General features: G+C 45.8%; 1 protein-coding gene across 1 annotated transcript in view; it reads left to right on the top strand.

Moving 5' to 3' along the window:
* The window catches only part of POLN (DNA polymerase nu), a 345,265-nt gene extending 336,146 nt beyond the window's left edge, over positions 1–9,119 (top strand). The window contains exons 23-24 of the mRNA XM_043972229.1: positions 5,159–5,220; positions 8,907–9,119. Of these exons, the coding sequence (XP_043828164.1) occupies positions 5,159–5,220; positions 8,907–9,017 (173 nt within the window). The 3' untranslated portion in view covers positions 9,018–9,119. The remainder of the gene's footprint in view (positions 1–5,158; positions 5,221–8,906) is intronic.
* The last annotated feature ends 13,569 nt before the right edge of the window (positions 9,120–22,688 follow it).

Consider the following 22,688-nt stretch of genomic DNA (forward strand, 5'->3'; position numbering starts at 1 on the left):
ATTCCCTGCCCAAAACACCCTTGTGCTATCTTCCCTCCCCTTTTATGTTGTGATAAGTCATTGGATCGAACAATGTCAGTTACCTTCCGATATCGATATTGAGATGCTGTGTGATGGACACCAGTCTCTTTTTGTTTGTTGTACTTGTCATTTTCTCTTTAAATCTTCTTAGCTTTATCGAGTCTCTTGGCCAGGTTTTTGTGGACTTGTTTTCCTCCCACAAACTCTTCAGAATTTTATGAAGCAATACTGCTCACAATCTTCTTTCATCCTCCACAAGATTTTGCAAGCAAATTTATGCTCAAAACTAGGGTTATCCTTGACTGCTACATTTCTCCACTAAGCAAGGAGATAGTGTTTGCTGCCTGAGGTTTTGGCCTCCTCATTGTGGCGTCCTTTGCATCTGTTAATTTTCTGTAGGAAATCATGTTGATCCATGTCATCAATTTCCTATTTTCCAATGTATGTAGTTTTAAAAGAAAAAAAAAAGATCAGGTCCATACTGTTGTAATTATATACCATATCTTCTGGTCCTTACCCTTTCCTTTAGTTTTGATTTCAATCTTTGCTCTAACAAGTTGATGATATGACTGCACACAGCTGATTCTGAAATAGCTCCCACATTACTAGTGGTTTCCTGTCACTGTGCTATTGTTTGATGCTAGCCCAGCACCTTCCAACTCTCTTCTTGAAGGAAGTATTCATGGTATATAGACAGAAAGCTTCTGAATAGTCTATGCACTTTTGCCCTCTTTTAATTTCTTAATCCTGAACCAGTTTTTCTAATATGTTTTTCGTCATCTTCCCTTAGACCCACCTTTGCACTGAAGTAATTGAGAAGATATATATTGACTTAGTTTGAAAGATTTTATCGTTTTTCATAGAATTTCTTTACCACCTCATCCTCTGCAACGGATGTTGGTAGATAAGCTGCAATTATCTTTATGGTGATCTTTTTGTTTATGTTCATATGACTACAAATCAAGATGACCAGAGGTCCCATGAAATTATGCTTCTTGTCTTTGGTCACACTGATAGCAACCCTCCAAACTCCTTTATTTGTCTCTCCATGAAAAGCCTAAGAGCTGTCCTTACATAGATCTGCAATCTCCTTAATGTCTTTTGGTTCATTTATAGCAAGAATGTTGTTGATATGGTTCAGTTCCTCTGGCATTGAGTCTACTCACTGGTCAATGAGAGAGGACCAGCAGTTAAATGAATACTTATTAAAAACTATGGTATGGTGCTTAACCCCTTCTGGGCCCTTTTCTGACCCTTTGCCAAAGCAAAAAGTGGCCACACAGGAGGAAAAGAAGTGGTGAAAAGAGAAATGGATTAGGGGTTATAGGCCTGGGTTTGAATCCTAGCTGGGCTACTTACTCGCTATGTGAGACCCTGTGGAAAACACTTTGCCTTTTTTCAACTTCAGTTTTAATTCCGTATGGTACCTTCTAGCTCTAAAATCTAAGTCTATCTCTCTATGTTACATGAGTTACCATGGCCAAAGAATTCATTCCCTAGTACCCAACTTACTGATGATAGAATTCTGTGAACCAAGCTAAGCTGATCCTCAGACAGGTGATCCAAACTTTTGCTGGCAGAAGCCTCTCCATCTGGGGAGAACCAAGCAGGGCCATCACTCTATTGGCATGACCTTCAAAAATCCAGGATCAATCACCTTCATACCACTCTAAGGCACCAGATTAGAATCGTGTGTATGTGTGTGAAGCCAAACAAAAGCCCACCTACATTCCCTAAATGCCTACCAAAATATCTAAAATAGCAGCCAAAGTGATCCGTGGGTTCAGAATGGGCTGGGTGCTTGACTCCTCCCTCTATCCCCTGCTAGGTTCAGATCATTTCCTTTTCACTTGCTAACCTAGATCTATTTCCATCTATATCCTCCAGTCTGAGAATGTGATTGCACAGAATCATTGAATCTGGGAATTGGAAGGAGCCTCCAAGACCATCCAGTCCAAAAAGTACCTGAACAAGAATTCCCTCCACAATATAAGAGATGCAATAAAAAGTGTCCTTCAGCCTTTGCTTAAAGACCTCAAGGGAGGGGAAACCTCCACCTGCGGGAGAGAATTCTACTTCTGGAGCCGAAATTCTTTCTTACAATAAAACCTCCATTTGTTTCTGCAATTTCCATTCATCCCCCCTGATTTTGCTCTCTAGGGCCAAACAGAACCAATCTAATCCCTTTTCCAGGTGACAGTCCTAAAAATACTTAAAGACAGTTATGTCACCGTGTCTGTCTTTAAGTCTTCTCTTCCTCAGTTTCACCAACTGATCCTCTCATGGCACACCCTCTACCTTGTTGGGTAGTGCCGTAACATCAACAAAAGCACCAACAATAAGGGGCAGCTAGGTGGCACAGTGGCCTTGGATTCAGGAGGACCTGAGTTCAAATCCAGCCTCAGACACTTAACACTTACTAGCTGTGTGACCCTGGGCAAGTCACTTAACCCCAATTGCCTCACCAAAAAAAAGAAAAAGCACCAACAATAGCAGTTTACCAGGTGCTTCCCTCAAAACAGCCCTGCAAGAGTAGGAATACTCACTTTATTGTGTGCTACTTTACAGACTGGAAAACCAAGGTTCAAAATGGCAAAGTGACTAGATCATATTTAAAGAGCTAAGGCTCAAACCCAAGATTCAGACTCTCCTCATTCATTCATTCATTCATTCAGCAAACATTTATTAAGCACCTACTGTGTGCAGAGCCCTGTGTTCAGTCACTTGGGGAGATAAAATGTTTGATAAGACATATTGCTTACCATTATGGAATCTGAAGTCTACAGAGGGGATAAGACATTCATACCCATACCTATGATAGATATGTGATAAGTGCATTAGAGTTGCAAAACAAAGAGCTTACTGAAGTTCAAAGTTCAGCCATTCTTTCCATATATCTACTATAACTAAAAAAATCTGAAAGTCTCACAGAGTGAGTTAGAATAGGATCTTACCTTTGTTAAGGGCTAAAATTCTAGCTAGTCTGTCTAAAATATCTAATGAGTGGTTGCCAATAAATTATAAGCTTCAGCAAGAGTTAGACTTTTAAGCATTTATTAAGGAGAATAATAATTTGGTAAAGAGAGAGAGAAAGGCCTAGATTCCTATCTATTAAAGGGAGAGCACATTTCTAGCTCCGCTCTCCACCAGCGTCCTCAGGAAAAAGCCCCAGAGTCAGCGCCAGTCTCTTCCTTCCTCCTCCCACTAGTCCGCGTCACTTCCTCCCGCCAAAGGAAAGACTCCTGGTCTTGCCCTCAAAGACCTTCGCTTCATGGGCAGAACTCTTCTACAGTAAGAATCCAGCAGGTGGCGTCATTCCAATCGTTACACCTTTAACCTCAAATTTTCACTGGAAGCCAGGGTAAAAATAGTATTTTTTGTACATAAATGCATTTTGTAGATAATTTTTCAAGAATTGAATTTAGTTCAATACCCATTCATTAAGCACTAAATGCACAAAGGCACTGTCCCAAGTAAAAAATGAAGTTGTTCCTGCCCTCAAGAAATGCACATTCTAATAAAGGGTTAAAAGAATGTACACAGAGGTGGCAAAGAGTTAGAAACTGAGGGAATGCCCATCATTTGTGGGATGACTGAACAAGTTGCAGTATATGAATGTAATGGAATACTATTGTGCTGTAAGAAATGATGAGCACGCAGATTTCAGAAAGACCTGGAAAGACTTACATGAACTGATGCTGAGTGAAGTGAGCAGAACCAGGAAAACATTGTACACAGTAACAGCAACATTGTGTGATGATCAACTGTGATAGAATTAACTCTTCCCAGTAATACAGCAATCGAAGATAATCCCAAAAGATTCATGATAGATAATACCATCCACATCCAGAGAAAGAACTATAAAGTCTGAATGCAGATTGAAGTATACCATATTCACTCCTTTTTTTCTTGTTTTTCTGATTCTTCTCTCACAACATGACTAATGTGGAAACAGGGGCAGCTAGGTGGCACAGTGGATAGAGCACCGGTTCTGGAGTTAGGAGGACCTGAGTTCAAATCCAGCCTCAGACACTTAACACTTACTAGCTGTGTGACCCTGGGCAAGCCACTTAACCCCAATTGCCTCACCCCCCCAAAAAATAAAAGAGTACCTGAATTCAAATCTCATCTTAGATACTTACTAGCTGTGTGACCCTGGGCAAGTCACTTAACCCCAACTGCCTTAAACATCCAGGGCCATCTCCAATTGTCCTGATATATATCTTGCCACTAGACCCAAATGGCTCTGGAGGAGAGAGGGAGGTTGGTGACCTTGCACAGCCTTCCCTCACTTAAAGCCAATTCAGTGCAAGTCATGACATCACCCTGATGACATGGTCCTCTTCAAGAATGAAAAGACAAACAACAACAATGTAGAAATATGTTTTAACAGGATTGCACATGAATAACCTCTATCAGATTCCTCACCGTCTTGGGGAGAGGGGCTGGGAGGGAGGAAGAAAAATTCAAAATTCAAAATCTTATAAAAATGAATGCTTAAAACTATCTTTGGGGGGCAGCTAGGTGGTGCAGTGGTAAAGCACCAGCCCTAGACTCAGGAGTACCTGAGTTCAAATCCGGCCTCAGACACTTGACACTTACTAGCTGTGTGACCCTGGGCAAATCACTTAATCCCCGTTGCCCCGCAAAAAACAAAAAACAAAAAACAAACTATCTTTGCATGTAAGTGGAAAAAATAAAATATTATTTACTAGGAAAGAAGGAAGGAAGGAAGGAAGGGAGGGAGGGAGGGAGGGAGGGAGGGAAACAAAGAGAAACAAAGAACGAAAGATGTATAGAAGCAAACCCAAAGTAATTTCAGGGGTTGAAGAGAGGCCTCCTATAGGAACTGATACCTCAGCTGAGCCTTGAAGGTAAAAACCCTAAGAGGCAGAGGTGAAGGGGGTGAGGATCGTAGGCCAGAGCCAGACAGGGAAAGGCTCTAATGCCAGACACTAAGTAGGGAAGCAATGAGAAAATGCACTTCTCCTACAGAGTAAAGTGCTTCCAGACTAGCAATGGAAGCCGAAGCATGATGTTTATTTGCCACACTACAAAATGTCCAGACACCTTGGGAGCCATTGGATTTCTAAATGGCTGCACAACTTCATGTGTTTGTTTTCTGTCTTGATCACAGTGCTTGTCAAAGAGACCATGGAATCCCTGCAGAACATCCAGGCCCTAGCGCTACACCTGAAGGTAGGAGGCTCATCTGACCCAAGTCAGATTTAATGAATCACACATGCAGCGAATATGCACAGGAACCCTCCAGGGCAAACCTCATTAAGGACTAACCCTCTTGGGGCCTACTGCCATGCAGAAGCTGTTGGGAGTGGAGGAAATGAGGAATCGATTACAGGTACACTCTAGAAGATTTTCTCCTTTCTTTTGACTCATCCCCTCCAAGAACCATGGGGGGAAAAGGGGGTGGGGGAGTGGGGGGGAGTGTGGGTATGGGGGGGGGGGGTGTATGCTTCCCTGATACACTGAGAAGAAATCCTCTGTCTTGCAAGTGCACAGTTCATAGTATTACCAAAGACATTTTTATTAAAACAAAACAAAGATTCTCCAATACAAATACACAGTCCAAATATGAGAATTCCATTGGTAGAGGTCTAGAACAAGTACCACCCCCCCCAACCCCCCCCCTCCTCCTCTTTCTCTCTGCCAGTCACAGGTGGGAATGGGGCCAATTGTCTTCTCTCTTCACCATCATGCCATGTCTCCTGATTCTTCTCACCTCTACATCCTAGTTTCCCAAGCAAAGTAAGCTTGAGTTGCCAGAGTTGTCCCTGTTAGGTGTCATCTCCCTCTTGCAAGTTGGGGACGAAACTTCTAGAATTGTCCTTAGGTCCCCAAGTGCCATCACTTCCCAGCAATTTTCCTTTTTTTTTTTCTTTTTCCAACCAGTCCCATACTCCTTCATGCATGTTTTCAAATAGGCACTAGTTTTTGTCTCAAGTCACTCGGAGGTAGCTAGGTGGCACCTTGTATAAAGGAGGACCTGAGTTCAAATCCTGACTCAGACACTTGACACTTACTAGCTGTGTTACCCTGGGCAAATCACTTAACCCGAACTGCCCCGCAAAACAAATCAAGTCACTCAAATGAGAGGATGGGAGAAGAGGAAAAAATTCCCCTTCCCTCCATAGTTAATTCTCAATTGCCAGTGAGGACTAGGAAGAATCTAGGTAAAGGAAGTTCCCAGAGACTTAAAAATCTAGTTGTGACCATTAGCGTCAACCTCATTAACAAGCCACAGCGAGGGGCGGCTAGGTGGCGCAGTGGATAAAGAACCGGCCTTGGATTCAGGAGTACCTGAGTTCAAATTCGGCCTCAGACACTTGACTTACTAGCTGTGTGACCCTGGGCAAGTCACTTAACCCCCATTGCCCAGTCAAAAAAAAAAAACTAAAAAAAAAAAAAACAAGCCACAGCGAACATTAGAGTTTGCAGGGGTGCTATTTAAGTTGACCAATTTGAAGTTGACTGATTTTCTCTGCCTTTCCCCACCAACCTCCTCATAGGGCAATTTACAGGTACAAAACATTTGATTTCCATAATCACCTTTGATCTTTACAACAACCCCAAGATAGAAATAGAACAAGCATTATTCTTCCCATTTTACAAGTAAAGAAGCTGAGGCTCAGAGAGAAAAGGTGATTTACCCCCCAGTTACATGTGAAGATCACTTGGCTTGGAGTCAGAAGGTCTGAGTTGAAATACCAGCTAGACTCCTGATCAAATTCTGACTGTGGCAGTAAAGTGACCTCTCTAGACTTTAGTTCCCCCTCCATGAAAAAAAAGCGGTTGGATTAGATGACCTCTAAGGTTCCATTCAACTCTAAATTTGATAATCCTCACAACATCTCCAGTGAAATAGCTAGGGTAGGTATTATTGTCCCATTTCACAAGAAGAGGAAAGTGAGGCCCAAGACCAAGTGGCAAAGCCAGGACTCAAATCCAGGTCTTGGGCCCTTCCACTACACTGTGCTCTTCCCATATTGCCTTTTTGGTTTGCCTGAGAAAACAACCCCAGGCCTGTTCCCAGACACACCGTGGTGTGGATTTCAGCTCCCTGAATCATTCCTGGTCTTCTCAGCATGGTCACCTGGGGTGGGCGCTCTAAGGCCTTCCTCTGGAAAGAAGCATCTTTTGGCATCTAACCCTTCCCTAAAATGGCATGACTCACACTCATGATGTGGCTGTTAACCTGGAAAAAAGTCAGTGAAGGTTAAAGAATCTTTTAAGAGCAGAGAGATGTGTTTCCAATACCATAGGCCACAACCATGTGTTAACCTTGTCTCTGATGAAGCTTTCGGAGGTATGTGATGGCATGCTGTGTTTGGGCTCAGAAGACTAGAGGTCAGATCTTAATCCTGCTTCTTATTTTCCTTGTGACCTCAAACAAGTCATTTAACCACTCTGAACCTCACTTTCTTCATTGGTAGAATTAGGGATCTTTTCTAGGTCTAAATCCTATAAAAATGATTGAGCCTTATTAGATGCCTACGAAATCAAAGGTCTAGACACCCCCCACCCCCCACCCCTGCTGCCACCACCACTAAATACACACACAGGTGAATATAGGCATGTAGTATATGTATACATATGTATGTGTGTATATATATGCATGTAGATGGACAGACAGATATAGTGGTTGCTTAGCACTGTGCTCACCTTCAGCTAAAATTAAAGTCTCAGCTTGGAAGCAAGAGTCTATCTCCTTTTGACTCTCCAATGCTAAAAAGTGTAAGATCGTGGTGAGATTGCTGCACCAAGAGGCCAGAGGCCTAGGCAAGGGCTGAACCAGATTCTTTGAGGTCTCCTCCAGTTAGTAAAATGCATAAAGGTAGAAGGAGGGAAACAAACAACTGCCAAAACAGAAACAAGTTTTGGCCAAGCACACCTTTAGTTAGCACCTCTCCAAGGGGCCTAAGGACAGCGTGCTCCAATGGACAGAGCCCTCCAGTTCAAGGGAGGAGATCCGAGTTTAAATGTGTCTCTGCCATGTTCTAACTAAGGCATGATCCTGAGCAGGTCACTTTCCCTCTGTGGGCTTGAGTTTCCTCATCTGTAAATAAGATCAGATGGTCTCTGAAGTCCCTTCCAGCTTTTTTTTTTTTAAGTGAGGCAATTGGGGTTAAGTGACTTGCCCAGGGTCACACAGCTAGTAAGTGTTAAGTGTCTGAGGCCTAATTTGAACTCAGGTACTCCTGACTCCAGGGCCGGTGTTCTATCCACTGCACCACCTAACCCTAACCTTAACCCTTCCAGCTTTAAATCCTACAATTGTGAATCCTGGCTATTCCCCATAGGGGAGAGCACCAGCCTGGTGGGGCTGCCTAGGTTTGAGAGCTGGCTGTGTGCCCCCTTCCAGGCAGTCAGTCCATTTGTTCAGTGGTAATGTGGGGCTAGTAATTCCTGCCTTGCCTGCTCCCCTGGAGGTGTAACAGGGTGCCTTGTCCATAGTATATGCATAAATGTTTAATTCCATCTGAATGGAGAACTGTGCCTGGGAGGAGCCTAGTTAAAGTACAAACCTTGTAGAAGACCTCAGTGTCTCCTTAATGAAGTGGCCGGGCCGTGGGGCTCCGTCTAGATAGGGGCCTGAAGGAAGTCGCTAGACCACCGAGCCTCTGCTGACTGGAGGCAGGCACGCCTGCAGCATCGTATCTTTACTTGAAGACATTGATAGTCGGAGCCCACGAGGCCGCGGGGACATCGCTCCATTTCCCTGGGCCTCAGTTTCCTCCGCTGTAGATAAGAGGAAGAGGCCACCCCAACCCCCAACCCCCACACCAGCCATAGCTCAGCCTCTCGCCAGGTCCTCGGCGGCGACCTCGTCCTGGGCCCGCATCCACCCGCTGCCATTTCTCCCGCAGGTCCCCCTGAAAGTGAACCTCTCCACGGGGCGATCGTGGGGGTGCCTGAGCCCCTTCCCGGAGGCGGCGCCCGGTGCTGCCTGGCCCGGCCCGGCCGGCCACAGTCACTAGGGCAACGGCGGCCCCTGCGGAGCCCCAGCAGCACCTGCGCTCTGCAGGGGCATTTCTCGGCTTCATTTAGTCTGGAGCCCCAGGCAACCGCGGCGGCCCGAGACCGGTTTGTACTGGAGCATTGTCCTGGGCGGGGGGGGGGGGGGGGGGGAGAGAAAGCCTGAGAAGAGCGGCTTTGGTTTCCGGCCAGCCCCAGCCGCCAAGATGCCGAGCGAGCAGCCCTTAACCTATGAGGGCCAGCCTCCTGCCTCCCTCCCCCGACCCCAGGACGCGCATGTGGACATCCCCAGGATGACCGTGGCTGGCCGGCTCACGGAACCTCTGGTAGCATCCGTTTCCTAGTCTGAAAAATGAGGACAATAATCCCCGCCCCACCTCCCTCAGTGGGCTGCTGTGAGGAAAGCGCTTTGCAAACCTTCAAAGCACTACGGAAGAGGGAGTGGGTAGACTTCCTTGTTGGTTTCAGTTTGGCACGCGGGAGGGTTGCAGAGATGTTCGGCCATTGTCCCTCAAGTGGTCTAGAGGATCGGACCGCGGGCATCCAGCAGGCGTGGGGCCGGGTGCGGAGCCGATAACCCCACCTCCCTCCTGCCACCTCCCTCCCCCAAGCTGGAAAAATCCCAAAACCTTCCCAGCAAAATTCTCTTGGCTCCGTAAAGCCATGGGGACGCGGATAATAGTGACTAGCATTTATTTGCACAGCACTCTGGGTTTGCTAAAGCGTTTGCCTGCGTCATCTCACTGGATCTTAACAGTCTGGTGAGGCGGGCACTGCGGAGATTCTTAGCTCCATTTTGCAGATGAGGAAACTGAGGCTGAAAGAGGTTAAACGACTTGCCCGCAGGCATCCAGAGCTTTTCCCACCCCATTTTCGGCACTATCTACAATGCACCAACCATGTTAGTATGGAGGGTGGGGGTGACAATCTGCCTTTGAGCATAGCAGGGACAACCACTGGAAAAACTACATGTGTGTGGCTGCGTGTATCCCGCGCGGCTGCCAGCAGTTTTCAGGGCAGAACCGCCCAGCTTGGGTTTCAGAGCATGGCGCCACAGAGTAGTCTGGGGCAGAAGGTTTGGCTTTCACTTGACTTTTGTGTTTTGCTGAGTGTGTGTTCGTAGGTGTATCCTTGGCCTTGGTTTTTGCTCCCCTTTTTCCTGTGAACCAGAGAGCCTGTTTACCCTCGGCCCTGCTATAAACCTCACGTGGGCTTCTCCTGCCCATATTTCCCAGCATTCTTCCCCAGGCTGCCCAGAGGGCCACCGCCCAGCCTTGTGTGTTCACTAGCCCCCATTTTCACCCACTGTTCTTTGTGACCAACAACAACAACAACAAAAAGAATAAACCCTTTGACGTGAGCACTTTCGTTTCTTGAGTATTTATTGTTAGTTTGTCTTTTTAGTGTAAAATACATGCAATACACCTTGTCAATAATTTATGACTACCGAGGTCTCTTCCAGCTCTCAAATTCTAATATTCTGTTTCCAATACACTATGCTAGACTGCCAGTAAATTAGCTAAGGTGTAAAATCAGTATTCAAACACAGCTCTCCAGAGTGAGGCATTCCTGAGTTTTAGAAGTTTTGTATAGGCAGAAGTCCACATATAACGATTATACATCCTGGTAGCATAACTCTGTTCAACAAACTTTAACAAGGACTTACTATGTGCAGGACTCAGGACTGAGGCTTAAGGAAGAGACATGAAGGCTGTGTGACCTGGGGCAAGTCACTTAACCTCTTAATGTCCCTGGCAATTTTATGATATTATAGGATGCCAATCTCCATTAGAGAATTGATGAAATAAAAATGATTGGACCAAAAATTAAAAAAACAAAACCTTGGGTGCATCCCTGCCCTTTTCCTGGTCTCACTTTTATCGTCCTGTAAAATAAGGGAGTTTAACTCCATTATCTCTAAGAATCCTTCCAACCCTACTTGGCCTGACTCAGTTTTGCCATTGTCAGGAAATGGGATGTGGTGAGTCTTACTGTCCTCCTGCTTCCAGTCTCTGCTCTTCCAGTGCTTCTTCCCCATCATACATTATGTTCCTGTGTACATGGCCTGCATCTCTCAACCCGTGTAGGCTGTTCCCCCCTCAGGTCCTCTCTCCCAGCTCCTTCCAGACTGCTAGCTCCCTGCAAGGCCAGCTCAGGTGCTGCCCCATACTTGTTAGGGCCTACATTCCCCCAATCAACTTGTATTTATTTTGTATGGGCCCTATATTTCCTTATTTGTGAACATTATATCCCAACTCCTGAAGTAGAATGTTACCTCCTTGAAGGTAGAAATTGTCTCATTTTTGTATCCCTAGTGCCTAGCACGTATGGGGCCTGATAAATGCTTGTTGATTTACTGAACTTATCACCAGACTCATCTTCCTCACATACAGCTCTGATCACATAATCCCCCTGCTCAAGAACCTTCAGTGACTCCCTATTGCCTACAAGATCAAACCCAGCCTCCTCTACCTGGCATTTAGAAAGGCCAGGCTTCTCCCACTATGTTCCCTTCACCCTGTATTCCAACTGGAGTAGTCTCATTTCTGCCCACACACTCCTCTGCCGATGACCACCGTAAAGTAGGCAGTCTGATAGTGGAGTCAGAAGGCCTGGGTTCAAATCCTGCTCATTACTCCTTACCTGATCTTGGTTGAGTCCCTTCTGTTGGACCAGGTTGGGCTTTTTTAGCTTGGGATGCACAGACAGATTTCAAGGGGTCCATGAACTTGGATGAGAAAAAAATACATCTTCATTTTCACTAACCTCTTAATTGAAATTTAGTATTCCTTTCAGTTATGAAACAAAACATAACTCTGAGGAGTCATCAGTTTATAGGCTTTGCCAGAGGCCCAAATAGGCCCATGACACATAAAAGGTCAAGAATCCCTGCTGGATGATATTGAGGGTCTTTGTATTGTTGTTGTTTGTCCTTCATTCTCCAAGAGGACCAATGACATCAGGAGGAAGATATTTTGACTTGCAGGTGAATTGGGTTTAATTGAGGCAGAGCTGTGCAAAGTCATCAGCCTCACTCTCTTCTCCTGGGTTGTCTGAGTCCAGTGGTAAGACATAGGTCGAGACAACTAGACGTGATCCTAGATGCAGTGTGGTCCTGGTATTAAATCCTCTCAAATAGTAGTATTAGCCTGGGCTAAGACAGTGCCACTCTCAGAGCTTGGGTGAGTTAGTGGGGCCTTATACCCCTGCCTTAAATGGCTCCAGACCAAAAGGCTTTGGTCATTCTTCTGTCTGCTGTTTGGACCATAGGACCCTAGATCTAGAATCAGAGGGGAACACAGAGGCCCTTCATGCAAATCCTAATGTTTATAGATGAAGCAGCTGACATCCAGAGAGGGACTTGCTCAAGTGACCCATCCCACATCCTCCAGCCCCTTTCCACTTTTCATTGCAGTCTGTGGCAAGTCAGCCAGTGCTTATTAGGCACCTATTGGTGCTGGGGAAACCTTGGCCTGCTGCTTCGAATCTGCCTTAACCAAAGAAGAATTGGAGGTTGCTAAGGGAAACCTCAGGCTTGTGAAATTGGGAACTAATTGTGCTCACTTTGCATCGGTCAGCTTTGGGTGAAGGTCTGAGGATGACTCCCTGCCTCTTCTGTGGAGTAAGTGACATCCCCAACTCCAAACCTGGCTGTTTCCACCAGATGTTCCCAACTGTGCCTTGAGTGGTTGGAGTTGTCAGGAAGCTGGATAAACATGTGTTATCATCTTTGGGAAAATGTCCCAGCATTGATAGGGCAACTTCACTGCCTGCCTGGTGCCCTCCACTGAGCTCCCTCTTACCACCCCCCACCCCCCACTTCTCTGGACTCTGGTTTTGCGGACTTCAACAGCATTGGGTGAACTCTGACCACAGAGTCATCACTGCTTGCCTCCCCAAGGCAGGTGCAGGCCCAGTGTGGGTTCTAGAGCTACACTGGCCACAACCATCAAGCAACTAGTAATACCAACCTGATGGGGGGAGGGGGTGGTGCTTGATCCAATGTGGGTGGTGCTCATATCCACATACATAACGCTGACATGCAGAAGCCTAGGATTCCATACTCTGGGATAAAGAGTGCCAAACTTGGAGTCAGGAAGACCTGAGTTCAAATGCTGTCTCAGGCACTTACTCAGCTGTGTAACCGTGGGTAAATCACTTAAACCTCTCTCAGCCTCAGTTTGTTCATCTGTAAAACGGAGGTAATAAGAGCACCTATATAACAGGATCACAAGGATCAAATAAAATGAGGTAATACTTGTAAAGCACATTGCAAACCTTAAAACAGTATAAAAATAGTGGCTATTATCTAGTTAATCTTAAGACTAGAAGTATAAACAAGACCCCAACCAGTGCATTTTCTAATTGTTCTCCCCTGATGTGTGTGTGCATGTGCGCGCGTGCGCACATTGTATGGTAGGTGCTCATTCTTCTGGTGTCAATAGCCCTTAAAGAAAAGGTTACAAAACAGATTGCAGAGGGTGCCAGCTGCCAGCTCAGATTCAGTCTCCTCTGTTCTACCATTACCTGTGTTTTCTGTATAAATATTTCATGAATCATTGGGGGAAAGAGGGGAGCGCTGTTACCTGAGCACACTGTAAACCTAAACTGTCCCTCTGCTCCCGGATTTCAGTCAGGTGCACTTGGCACCCCGCTCCAGGCCCTGCCTCTGTCAGACTCCATCTGGACTTCACTGAGTCTAGGTCTGGCACACAACATTTTAGGAAGAGAAATTGACGTGCAGTACATCTAGATGACAAGGGTCTCCAAGGGCTGGAAACTTGAAACTCTGCTCCCTAAGAACTGGCCCAAAGACCACGGAATATAAGAGAAGAGTGAGCAGGGACATGACATCTGCCCTCAGGTATTTGGAGGACTCTCAGATAAAAATGCCAGAACTAGGCACCAATGGGCAGGAAGGTAAACAGAGGTAGACTTTTGGCTCTGTGTAAGGGAAAACTTCCTGGCCATCAGAGGGGTCCAAAAGCGGCCTGGGCTATCTTGCAAAGCAGAAAGCTCCCCATTGCTGGGGGGGGGTTCAAGCAGGAGCTGGGCAACACAGCCTACCCCTGCTGCCCAGGACGATATGACCAGTTACAGACCTCATGCCCTTACCTACAGAGGCACAGTGGGAGACCAGAAAGAGCCCTGGACTTGAGGACAGGAGGCCTCTGTTTTTGAGTTCTGGTGGTGACACTTGCTAGCTGTGTGACTGTAGATAAGTCACTTCCCTCTCTGAGCCCATTCGCTCCTCTATAAAAGAGGGATCACAGATATGTTATAAGGAAAGTACTTTTTAAACTAAAAATAGAAAAGGACGTTGTGATTATTGTTCCTACTATTATGTTATTATTATTACTATTTGGAGCCAGCTCTGAGGGGAGGAAAGGAGGAAGCAGGACTATACCCTTTGGACCATTTCCCTGTGGGACGGCAGCTAGAGAGGGACAGGGACATTTCCAGAACAGAACAAACCATCCTCAGGGCACTACCTGTAGATAATAGCCCACTCTCTGCCTTCAGGGATCCGTACAAAGCATTCCTTGTCCAGAGGTCTTCCTTTCTTCCCAGAACACAAGGTGATTTAGAAACTCTTGTGTTCGGTCTCTGATTGCAGTCTGTTCGGGCAGACAAGTGAGGTATTGGAGACATGTCATTAGGTCGTGGCAAAAGCACTTCATTTGGAGTCCCGAGACCAAGGGTTCAAATCCTGCTACTCACTCACCACATGACTTTGGCCAGCACGTTTATTTCTTTTCTGTAAAGTGGGGACAATAATCGTTGTGCTACTTGCCTCACAAGGTTATTGGGAAGGGAGCTTTTTATAAACCTTAAAGCTCTATAGAAAATAGATTTTTTGAAATTATCCAGGTCAATAAAATCATGAATTTATCGAAATAGCAAAGTAATCCCTTGCAATAATTAGATCAAGAATGATAAATGTTATTTGAGTTCTTGTGGGTAGGGGGTGCGAATGGAAGGGGGGAAGAAAAGTTGGAACACAAAGCTTTTAAAAAATTGATGTTAGAATTTTGTTTTTACATATATTTTGGAAAATAAAATTCTATCAAAACAAAAAAAAACAAGAGTGTATCTGTTCACATATATTTATATTTGTCACCACCTTCATGGCCCTAGAACTAGTTCATAAGATCATAGTTCTAGGGGTGGAAGGACCTAGAGGTCATCTAGTCCAACCCACTTTTTTTTTACAGATGAGAAAAATGAAGCCTAAAGAGATGATGTAACTTGTGCCCAAAGTCACAAAATAAAGTAACAGAGCCAGGTTCTAAGACTGCACTCCAGGGCTCCTCCCACTGCACCACACTACCTTCTTGTGGTTTAATACGCTGTGATATCAGGATGATCTGACTCAATTGGATCTGATGCCAAAACCCTTGCAGGTTTATTGTCTCTGCACCCTCCTCTGTATGGAAAGATAGGCTGGAGCTGGGTTAAAGAACTTTTAATGCCAGACAGAGGTTTTTAAAAAGCTGGATACTAAGGCAGCTAGGTGGCACAGTGGATAAAGCACCAGCCCTGGATTCAGGAGGACCTGAGTTCAAATCTGGCCTCAGACACTTGACACTTACTAGCTGTGTGACCCTGGGCAAGTCACTTAACCCCCAATAAATAAATAAATAAATTGATTGCTTGATTAATTAATTAATTGATTGATTAATAATAATAATAATAACTGGATACTAGAGGCACAAGGGATGCATGGAACCTTCCTGAGCAGAATGACCTGGTCAGACCTGTGCTTTAGGAAAACCACTTTGTCAGCTGTATGGAGGAGGGACTGAAGAATGGAGACACTGGAGGCAGGGAGGCCAATTAAGAGGCTATTGCAATCAATAGTCTAGGAACCTGTAATGAAGGTCTGAATTAGAACAGTGGAGACAAAGGGATGATTCAAGAGACAATATATATTCTACACTTGGCAAAATTTGGCACCTTATTAGACATGGGGATGGGGGCAGGAGGAAGAGTCAAGGATGATTCTGTGTCTGCAAACCTGAATGACCAGAATGACTGTGGTGGACAGAAAGAAGAAAGTTGGAACAACAAAGTGGGTGGAAAAGGCCCCTTCCCAAGACTGTGATGTAAAGCTAGGTGGGCAGCCCATCGAGGAAGTCTAGTGACAAGCCTCTTGCAGGTGCTGCTTGTGGATGGTAGGTTGGGCCCACAATTGAACAGGAGGAAGCAATCAGGCCTGTATCATATTTAGGAAAACTCATAGCACTTATTGGGCTGCTAGGTGGCGCCATAGTGCCCAGAGAAATGATCCTGGAGTCAGGAAGACTCATCATCCTTAGTTCAAATCTGGCCCCAGACTCTTACTAGCTGTGTGACCCTGGGCAAGTCACTTCACCCTGTTTGCCTCAGTTTCCTTATCTGCAAAATTGAGATAATAATAGCACCTACCTTACAGAGCTGTGAAAATCAAATGAGTTAACAAATGCAAAGTGTTTTGCAAACCTCAAAGTGCTATGTAAATGCCATTATAGTGTATATAATACATAACATATATAACGTATTCTGATAGCTAGATGTTATTATTAGATGGCCTCTGAGGCCATTTCAGCTCTGAGATTCAGCTCTGGCAATGAGGTCGTTGCCCTAGAAGAAAGCATGCTGCCCTCTGACCTCAAAGCTTTGGACCCTCTAAAGGCCCAGAAAGGGGCACTTGCCTAAAGTCACAACACCAACAAAGGGCAGAGCCCGGACTCCAACCCAAATAACCAACAACAAGGTCTCGGTGGCATTACTTCTTGACACCATCCTGGCAGTAAGGTGAACTTGCACCCCAGCTTCCACTGAAAAGAGGCCTGGCCTACAATGAGAGCAGGGCCTGGGTTCTTGCCTTTCTTTGGATCCCCAGCACAAAGCATGAAGCACACACTTCATAAATGCTTGGTGACTTGATTCGACTCTGTCCACAGTAGTTCCTAGAGTCTGTGGGATTTGGGTGCTGGGGCCTTTGTCCATCTACAGGCAAGGGAAATTTGGGACTCTCCCCTCTGGGACCCAGGGTGTGTAAGGACAGTCTTGTTGCCATGGTGCCCTCAAAGACCCTATCCCCAACTCTGGGAACCAGCTATGGCATAGCCTCAGCTCGGGTCCTAAAAGTGTGGCAGCTAGGATGGAGTCCTGCCTCGAATTTCCTCCTCATGGGACCTAAAGCAAGCTGCTTCCCATTTCTGCCCCTCAGTCTCCTCATCTGTAAATTGGGGGTGCACTATTTTCCAGACCTACCTTACAGTTGTGAGTTTCGTATTGAATAAGTATTGAATAAGGCAGTGTGGTGCTTTGGGAGGAGCCCTGAGCTTGTAGTGGGGAGACCTAGATTTGAATTCTGCCTCTAAGACTTACTAGCTGTGTGGCTTTGGGGAAGTCTCTTGACCTCTCTTAGCCCTGGTTTCTTCCTCTGAAAATTGGGTAGAAAAAAAAATACCTAAACTACTTAGCACATAACTGTCCTAGGAGGAAAACATTTTGTGAACCTTGAAGTGCTTCCACAGTAGGAGCTGGGATTCTTATTTATCAGGGTCCTCCTGCCTCAGCATGGGCTAATTGATTTTCACATCTCAGCTGGAGGGAAGGAATTGATTTCCTCCCACCCTTCAACCCTATCCTGATGTCTTGAACAGGGCTGGGGAACCTCCCCAGCCCCAGCCCCAGCCCCTTTCCAGCCTGAAGGCAGAGCCCAGTAAAACAAGAATGAAATCCTTTGAAAAGTAGGAGCTTGATAACCGCTCACATTTCTATAGACCCAAAGGTTCACAGAACATTTTCCTCACCAGAGTCCAGTAAGGTGGAAAATGAAAGTGTGCTCACTTGCATTTCAAAGGTAGGGAAGCTAAGGCTGCACCTGACCCAAGGTCACACAGCTAAGCAAGTGTTGGGTCCTGGTGAGATTCCAGTCTTGCCTTGCTGCCTTCAGACCTAATGTTCTTACCCCGACACCTCGACACCTCATCATTTCTGGCAGGAGCCACTGTCCAGCAGGCAGGAAGAGTTCTGGATCTGGGTCCTGGCAACTTCGCTACTCACTACCTGTGTGACTAGCATCTTGACCTGAGTTTCCTCTTCTGTAAAATGAGAGGGTTGGATCAGCTGGCATCTGAGGTGCCTCTGATCCCTCCTCACCACCTAGGCAAAGCTGATGCAGGTACAGAACTCGTTCAGGGTCACTAATCTATGTGCCACCCATGAGACTGAGGGAGATGCTGGCAGGTGATAGGCTCCTACCCCTCAAACCCCTTCTGTCCTGGCCCTCAGAGGAGTCAGTCACCAAGGATATGTCATTAGAAATCTAATCAATAGTCCTTGGAAAAGTCACTGTCCTGTGGTCCTCTGGGGTGGAGAAGATCAAGGTTTTGTAGCCAGAGGTTATGTGAGTTACCTAAAAATCTGGAGCCTTCGTGGGGTATTTCTGAGGCAGGCGTAAGGCACAGAGCCAGAGGACTGGGGTTCATAGTCTCTGGGACCCTAGGCAAGTCTAAGAATTTCATGGAATGATTGGGCTGGTAGCCAGCACTACTTCAGCGTTCTATGTTCTGAGATCCCCCAAGCTCCCACGTTCTGGTGTTCCACGATTCTGTGAGGATCCTGTCCAGTCCCACACTGGCCCTTAATAGAAGGATCAGTTTCAGGATTCACTTTCTCTTTTTTTTTAAATTAAAAAAAATTTTTTTGGCAGGGCAATGGGGGTTAAGTGACTTGCCCAGGGTCACACGGCTAGTGTCAAGTGTCTGAGGCCAGATTTGAACTCAGGTCCTCCTGAATCCAGGGCCAGTGCTCTATCCACTGTGCCACCTAGCTGCCCCTCACTTTCTCTTAATAGGTGCTTGGGGAGGAGTGAGGATGACAGCTCCCAATGAGGTCAGGCAAGACACTGGCAGAGACACCCCTGAAATTAGACAGTCTCTGTGATCACATCAGGGGGGAAGAGTCACTGATCACATTTGGGCCCTGCTCTGCCTCCCTCAGAGTGCCTGCTACCCCTTTCTGGGGCTGTGGGGGAGAAAATTATGGGATCTGAAATTCAGAACAAGAAGGCGCACATGAGTGAGTAGCCATCAGGCTCAGACGGTCTCAGATTGTGCCTCATGAGTTAAGATCTCAATAGGATTTAGGGCCGAGACTTCATAGATCATCTAGTGAAACTCCCTACTTTAACAGGTAGTGAAACTGAAGTCTGTGGAAGGCAGGGAAAGGATTTGTTCAAGAGAATATAGATGGCATAGCCACTTGTGTTCTGTGTGACCTTGGACAAGTCACTGACCTGTCTTTGCCTCATTTTTTTCCTCTTTAACATAAGAAAGTTGGACTAAGCCTGTAGGATCCCTTCCAGCCCCTCTCCTAAGACCTATCCCCTCCCCTCCCCTCCTCAGTGAATGTCAGGAAGTTCACTGGGTGAGCTGGGGGCAGGGGGAGGGGGACAGAGGAGCAGAGTTGCTCTAAAAGCATTAGGGTGGGGGGTGTGTGTGTGTGTGTGTTTCTATGTGTCTGAGTGTATACAACAGACAAGATACCTCATTGAGAGTTTACAGTGAAATGACTTATTGGGGACAGAAAAATTTGTGATCACTCTAATTTTAGAACAATGATACTGTAAACTCTTGAGATGGGTTTGAGGGCCATAGAAAGTTTTGGGAGAGAGGCCAGAGTAACCTCCTTATCAACTTTTGGGTCATTTTTGGAGAGGAGGAACCCTAACTTAAGTAAATACCTCTGAGGCCTAGCCCCGTGCTTGGCACGTAGCATTACAAAATGCCAGGCTCTCACCTCAGAGGCCGTCTAGCCTAGTGAAGTGGAAGACTACTTCCAACCCTTCCACACCTTCTGGCCCCGTTAACATAAACTACAGACCCTTCATGCTTTCATAAGTCTTCTATGGCGGCTCTAGTGAAAAATTCATCATCCTGCCCCAACCCAGTGCAGAGCCTAGGGACACTGTTCCTTTGGGGCCCCCGGACACAGTCAGCCCATCACTAGGTCTGGACTTGATCAAAGCTGCTCCAACTTGAAAGGACTCATCAGAGTTTGTGCTCTGCTGGCCTGGCTTTTGAGAGTCTGGATAGTCTCCCCTGCACCAGAAGAAGACATCTTATATGGACCTTTAGTCATTGGTTGGATAGGTGGATGGACAGATGGACATGGGGCGGGGAGAGATTGTAATCTATCCTACCTACTGGTCATACTCAGTCTTACCCCAACTCTTGCCCTTTCTTTCTCTCTCTCCCCTTCCCAAAGATTCCCTGTTTGTCATGCACAAAGAGTTGTGTAACTGGGAAAAATTTCTCCAATTATATGTTTAGATTAGATACCTTAATAGAAAGTCAACCATAGAAATTATTTAACAAGGCCCACCATCTGAGGCTCTCTGGAGCATGTGAGGACTGGGCCAGCCAGTCATTCCTTTCTTCCTCATCAGTGAGGCCTGGGCAACTAGAAGCAACAAACCGAAGCCTTTAGACACCACAAACAAGGGTTTTTGCAAAATCCAGGTGAGGATGGGTGGTAGTGGGCAGAAGGACTACCCCCTCCCACCTCAAACAGATGAGAGTCATGGTCTTTTTTAATAAGAGGGGACAGAGGGAGAATACTAGGGCATAGGCACAAGATCCGGAGGGGGAAAGATTAAAGGGTGTCAGTCTTTACCACACCTCCAGTTGGAAATGGAGCATTGGGCCAGAAGTCACAGGATCATAGATTTTAGTGGGTAAGGGCCATCTCATTTAATTATGAGGCCCAGAAAGATCAAGTGACTTCACCCAGGATCACAACAGTAAGGGGCAGAAGGGCAATTTGAACCCAATACCTCTAAAATTTAATCCAAGGCTCTTCCCCAACTGACTTGCCTCATCAGAACATGCCCAGGGTCCTTGGATGAAGTATACTTTGCTTCAAACCTGAAGTCACTTTCCCTCTACAAGACTTCATTTCCTGCTCTGCAAAATAAAGTTGGACTGGGTGGTTTTGAATGTTCCTTCTGGCTCATGGCATTTTGATTTTAAGCCAGGCATGCAGATCTCTCTGGGCCTCAGTTAACTAACTCAACTGTCAAATAAAAGGTTTGTACTCAATGACTTCTAAGATCCCTTATAGTTCTAAATCTATAAGCTGACAAGATAGTTCCCCCTCTCCCACCCCATGGAGAGTGAATCACACATGTGGCACCTGGCATCCCAATACGCATAGTGACTAGATGTGCCCAACGGCAATGGAAAGCAGTCCTGGTAAAGTAGAATCCAAAGCATGCCCCCTTCACAGATGCCCACAATAATGAGCAGATACTGCAAAACAATGGAGAAAACTGAGGTGGACTTCAGGACCTTGGCCAGAGCTCTTGGAACCCAACTGCATGAGCCCAGAGGCACCTGGGAGAAATCTTAGGAACAGACACCATCAATGTTGAATCTCTGTGCTAACACGTAGCCCATAACAGGTTACCATGGTATTTAGTACTTTATTTCATACCTAATGAACGTAACTTGTAACATGGAGAATCCTGGTTATCTACAATTTTGGCTTATCCTTCTATTAGACTTTGTAAACTTCATGAGGACAGGGACTGTTGGATTTAAACTTTGCACCTCCCACCTCCCCCAATAGCAGATGTTTAATAGATTGAATGAACGAATGTTCCTTCCCACAGAGAGGAGGACATTGGTCCCTAGAAGATCCCCAGAGAAAACAATGAGAAGAGAGTTTATTCCTTTAATTCTGATTTTATTGAAAAAACAGCAGCATCGGGACGTGCTGGCAGGGAGAGAGGCCATTCAAACACTCTCCCTGATTACACATCGTACATGGGCCAGGCAGCAAACCCCCCCACCCCTTCCATTGCCAGGAACCCCCACCCATCACCTGGGTGCAAGCACTTGGCCCTATTCCTGACACTTAACAGGTCCTCCCAAACTCACAGAGGTCCTGCCACTTGGGGCTGGTTCAATCTACAATTTCCTTCTATCTCCCATCATCAGTCAGCAAATCTTGGGTGACTAGAAATAGCAGACTGAAACCCAAGAAGCCCATGGGCCAAGGCCTGTCCAGTAAGGACCACAGATACTTTCCATTTGCCAGCAGAAAGAAAAGTAAATGACCTAGCCCACTATATCTCCTGAAGTGCTTTTCTCCCTCCTTCCCCACCCCCAACCCTGACCTTTCCATGGGGTCTTTTTGGCACCTCCTGGGGTCTGAGGAAAGAGTCACTAGTCATTTCATCACAATGCAATTTTAGGAACAAACAAAAAAAACAGCAACATAAGCAAACATCAAATAAAACAAACCCAGAAAAGGTCTATGTTTTTAATTCATTCATACTTATTTACATCAGTCACTTGCTTTCATATCACAATTCTCTTGACTCTTTTTAGTATTTGTTTTATTTTTTTTAAGTTAACCACATTATAACCTTATTTCACCAAACATATCACAGCAAGTCTGGTTAATTTTCACAGTTACAGCGGCCATCAGTAACACAACTTTTGAGGACCAACAAACCATTCATTCCTGTCCCCCTATACAACTTCCCCCAAACACACCAATTTTCAGTCAGACTCATCCGATGTAAGACTGAGCACTAGACATAGTGCTTGATCCAGGGGACCCACCACCTGAAGACTCTGGGTCCAGTGAAGGCTAATTTGCATATAACATGG

Source organism: Dromiciops gliroides, chromosome 6 (genome assembly GCF_019393635.1).
Source record: "Dromiciops gliroides isolate mDroGli1 chromosome 6, mDroGli1.pri, whole genome shotgun sequence".
Taxonomy (NCBI): domain Eukaryota; kingdom Metazoa; phylum Chordata; class Mammalia; order Microbiotheria; family Microbiotheriidae; genus Dromiciops; species Dromiciops gliroides.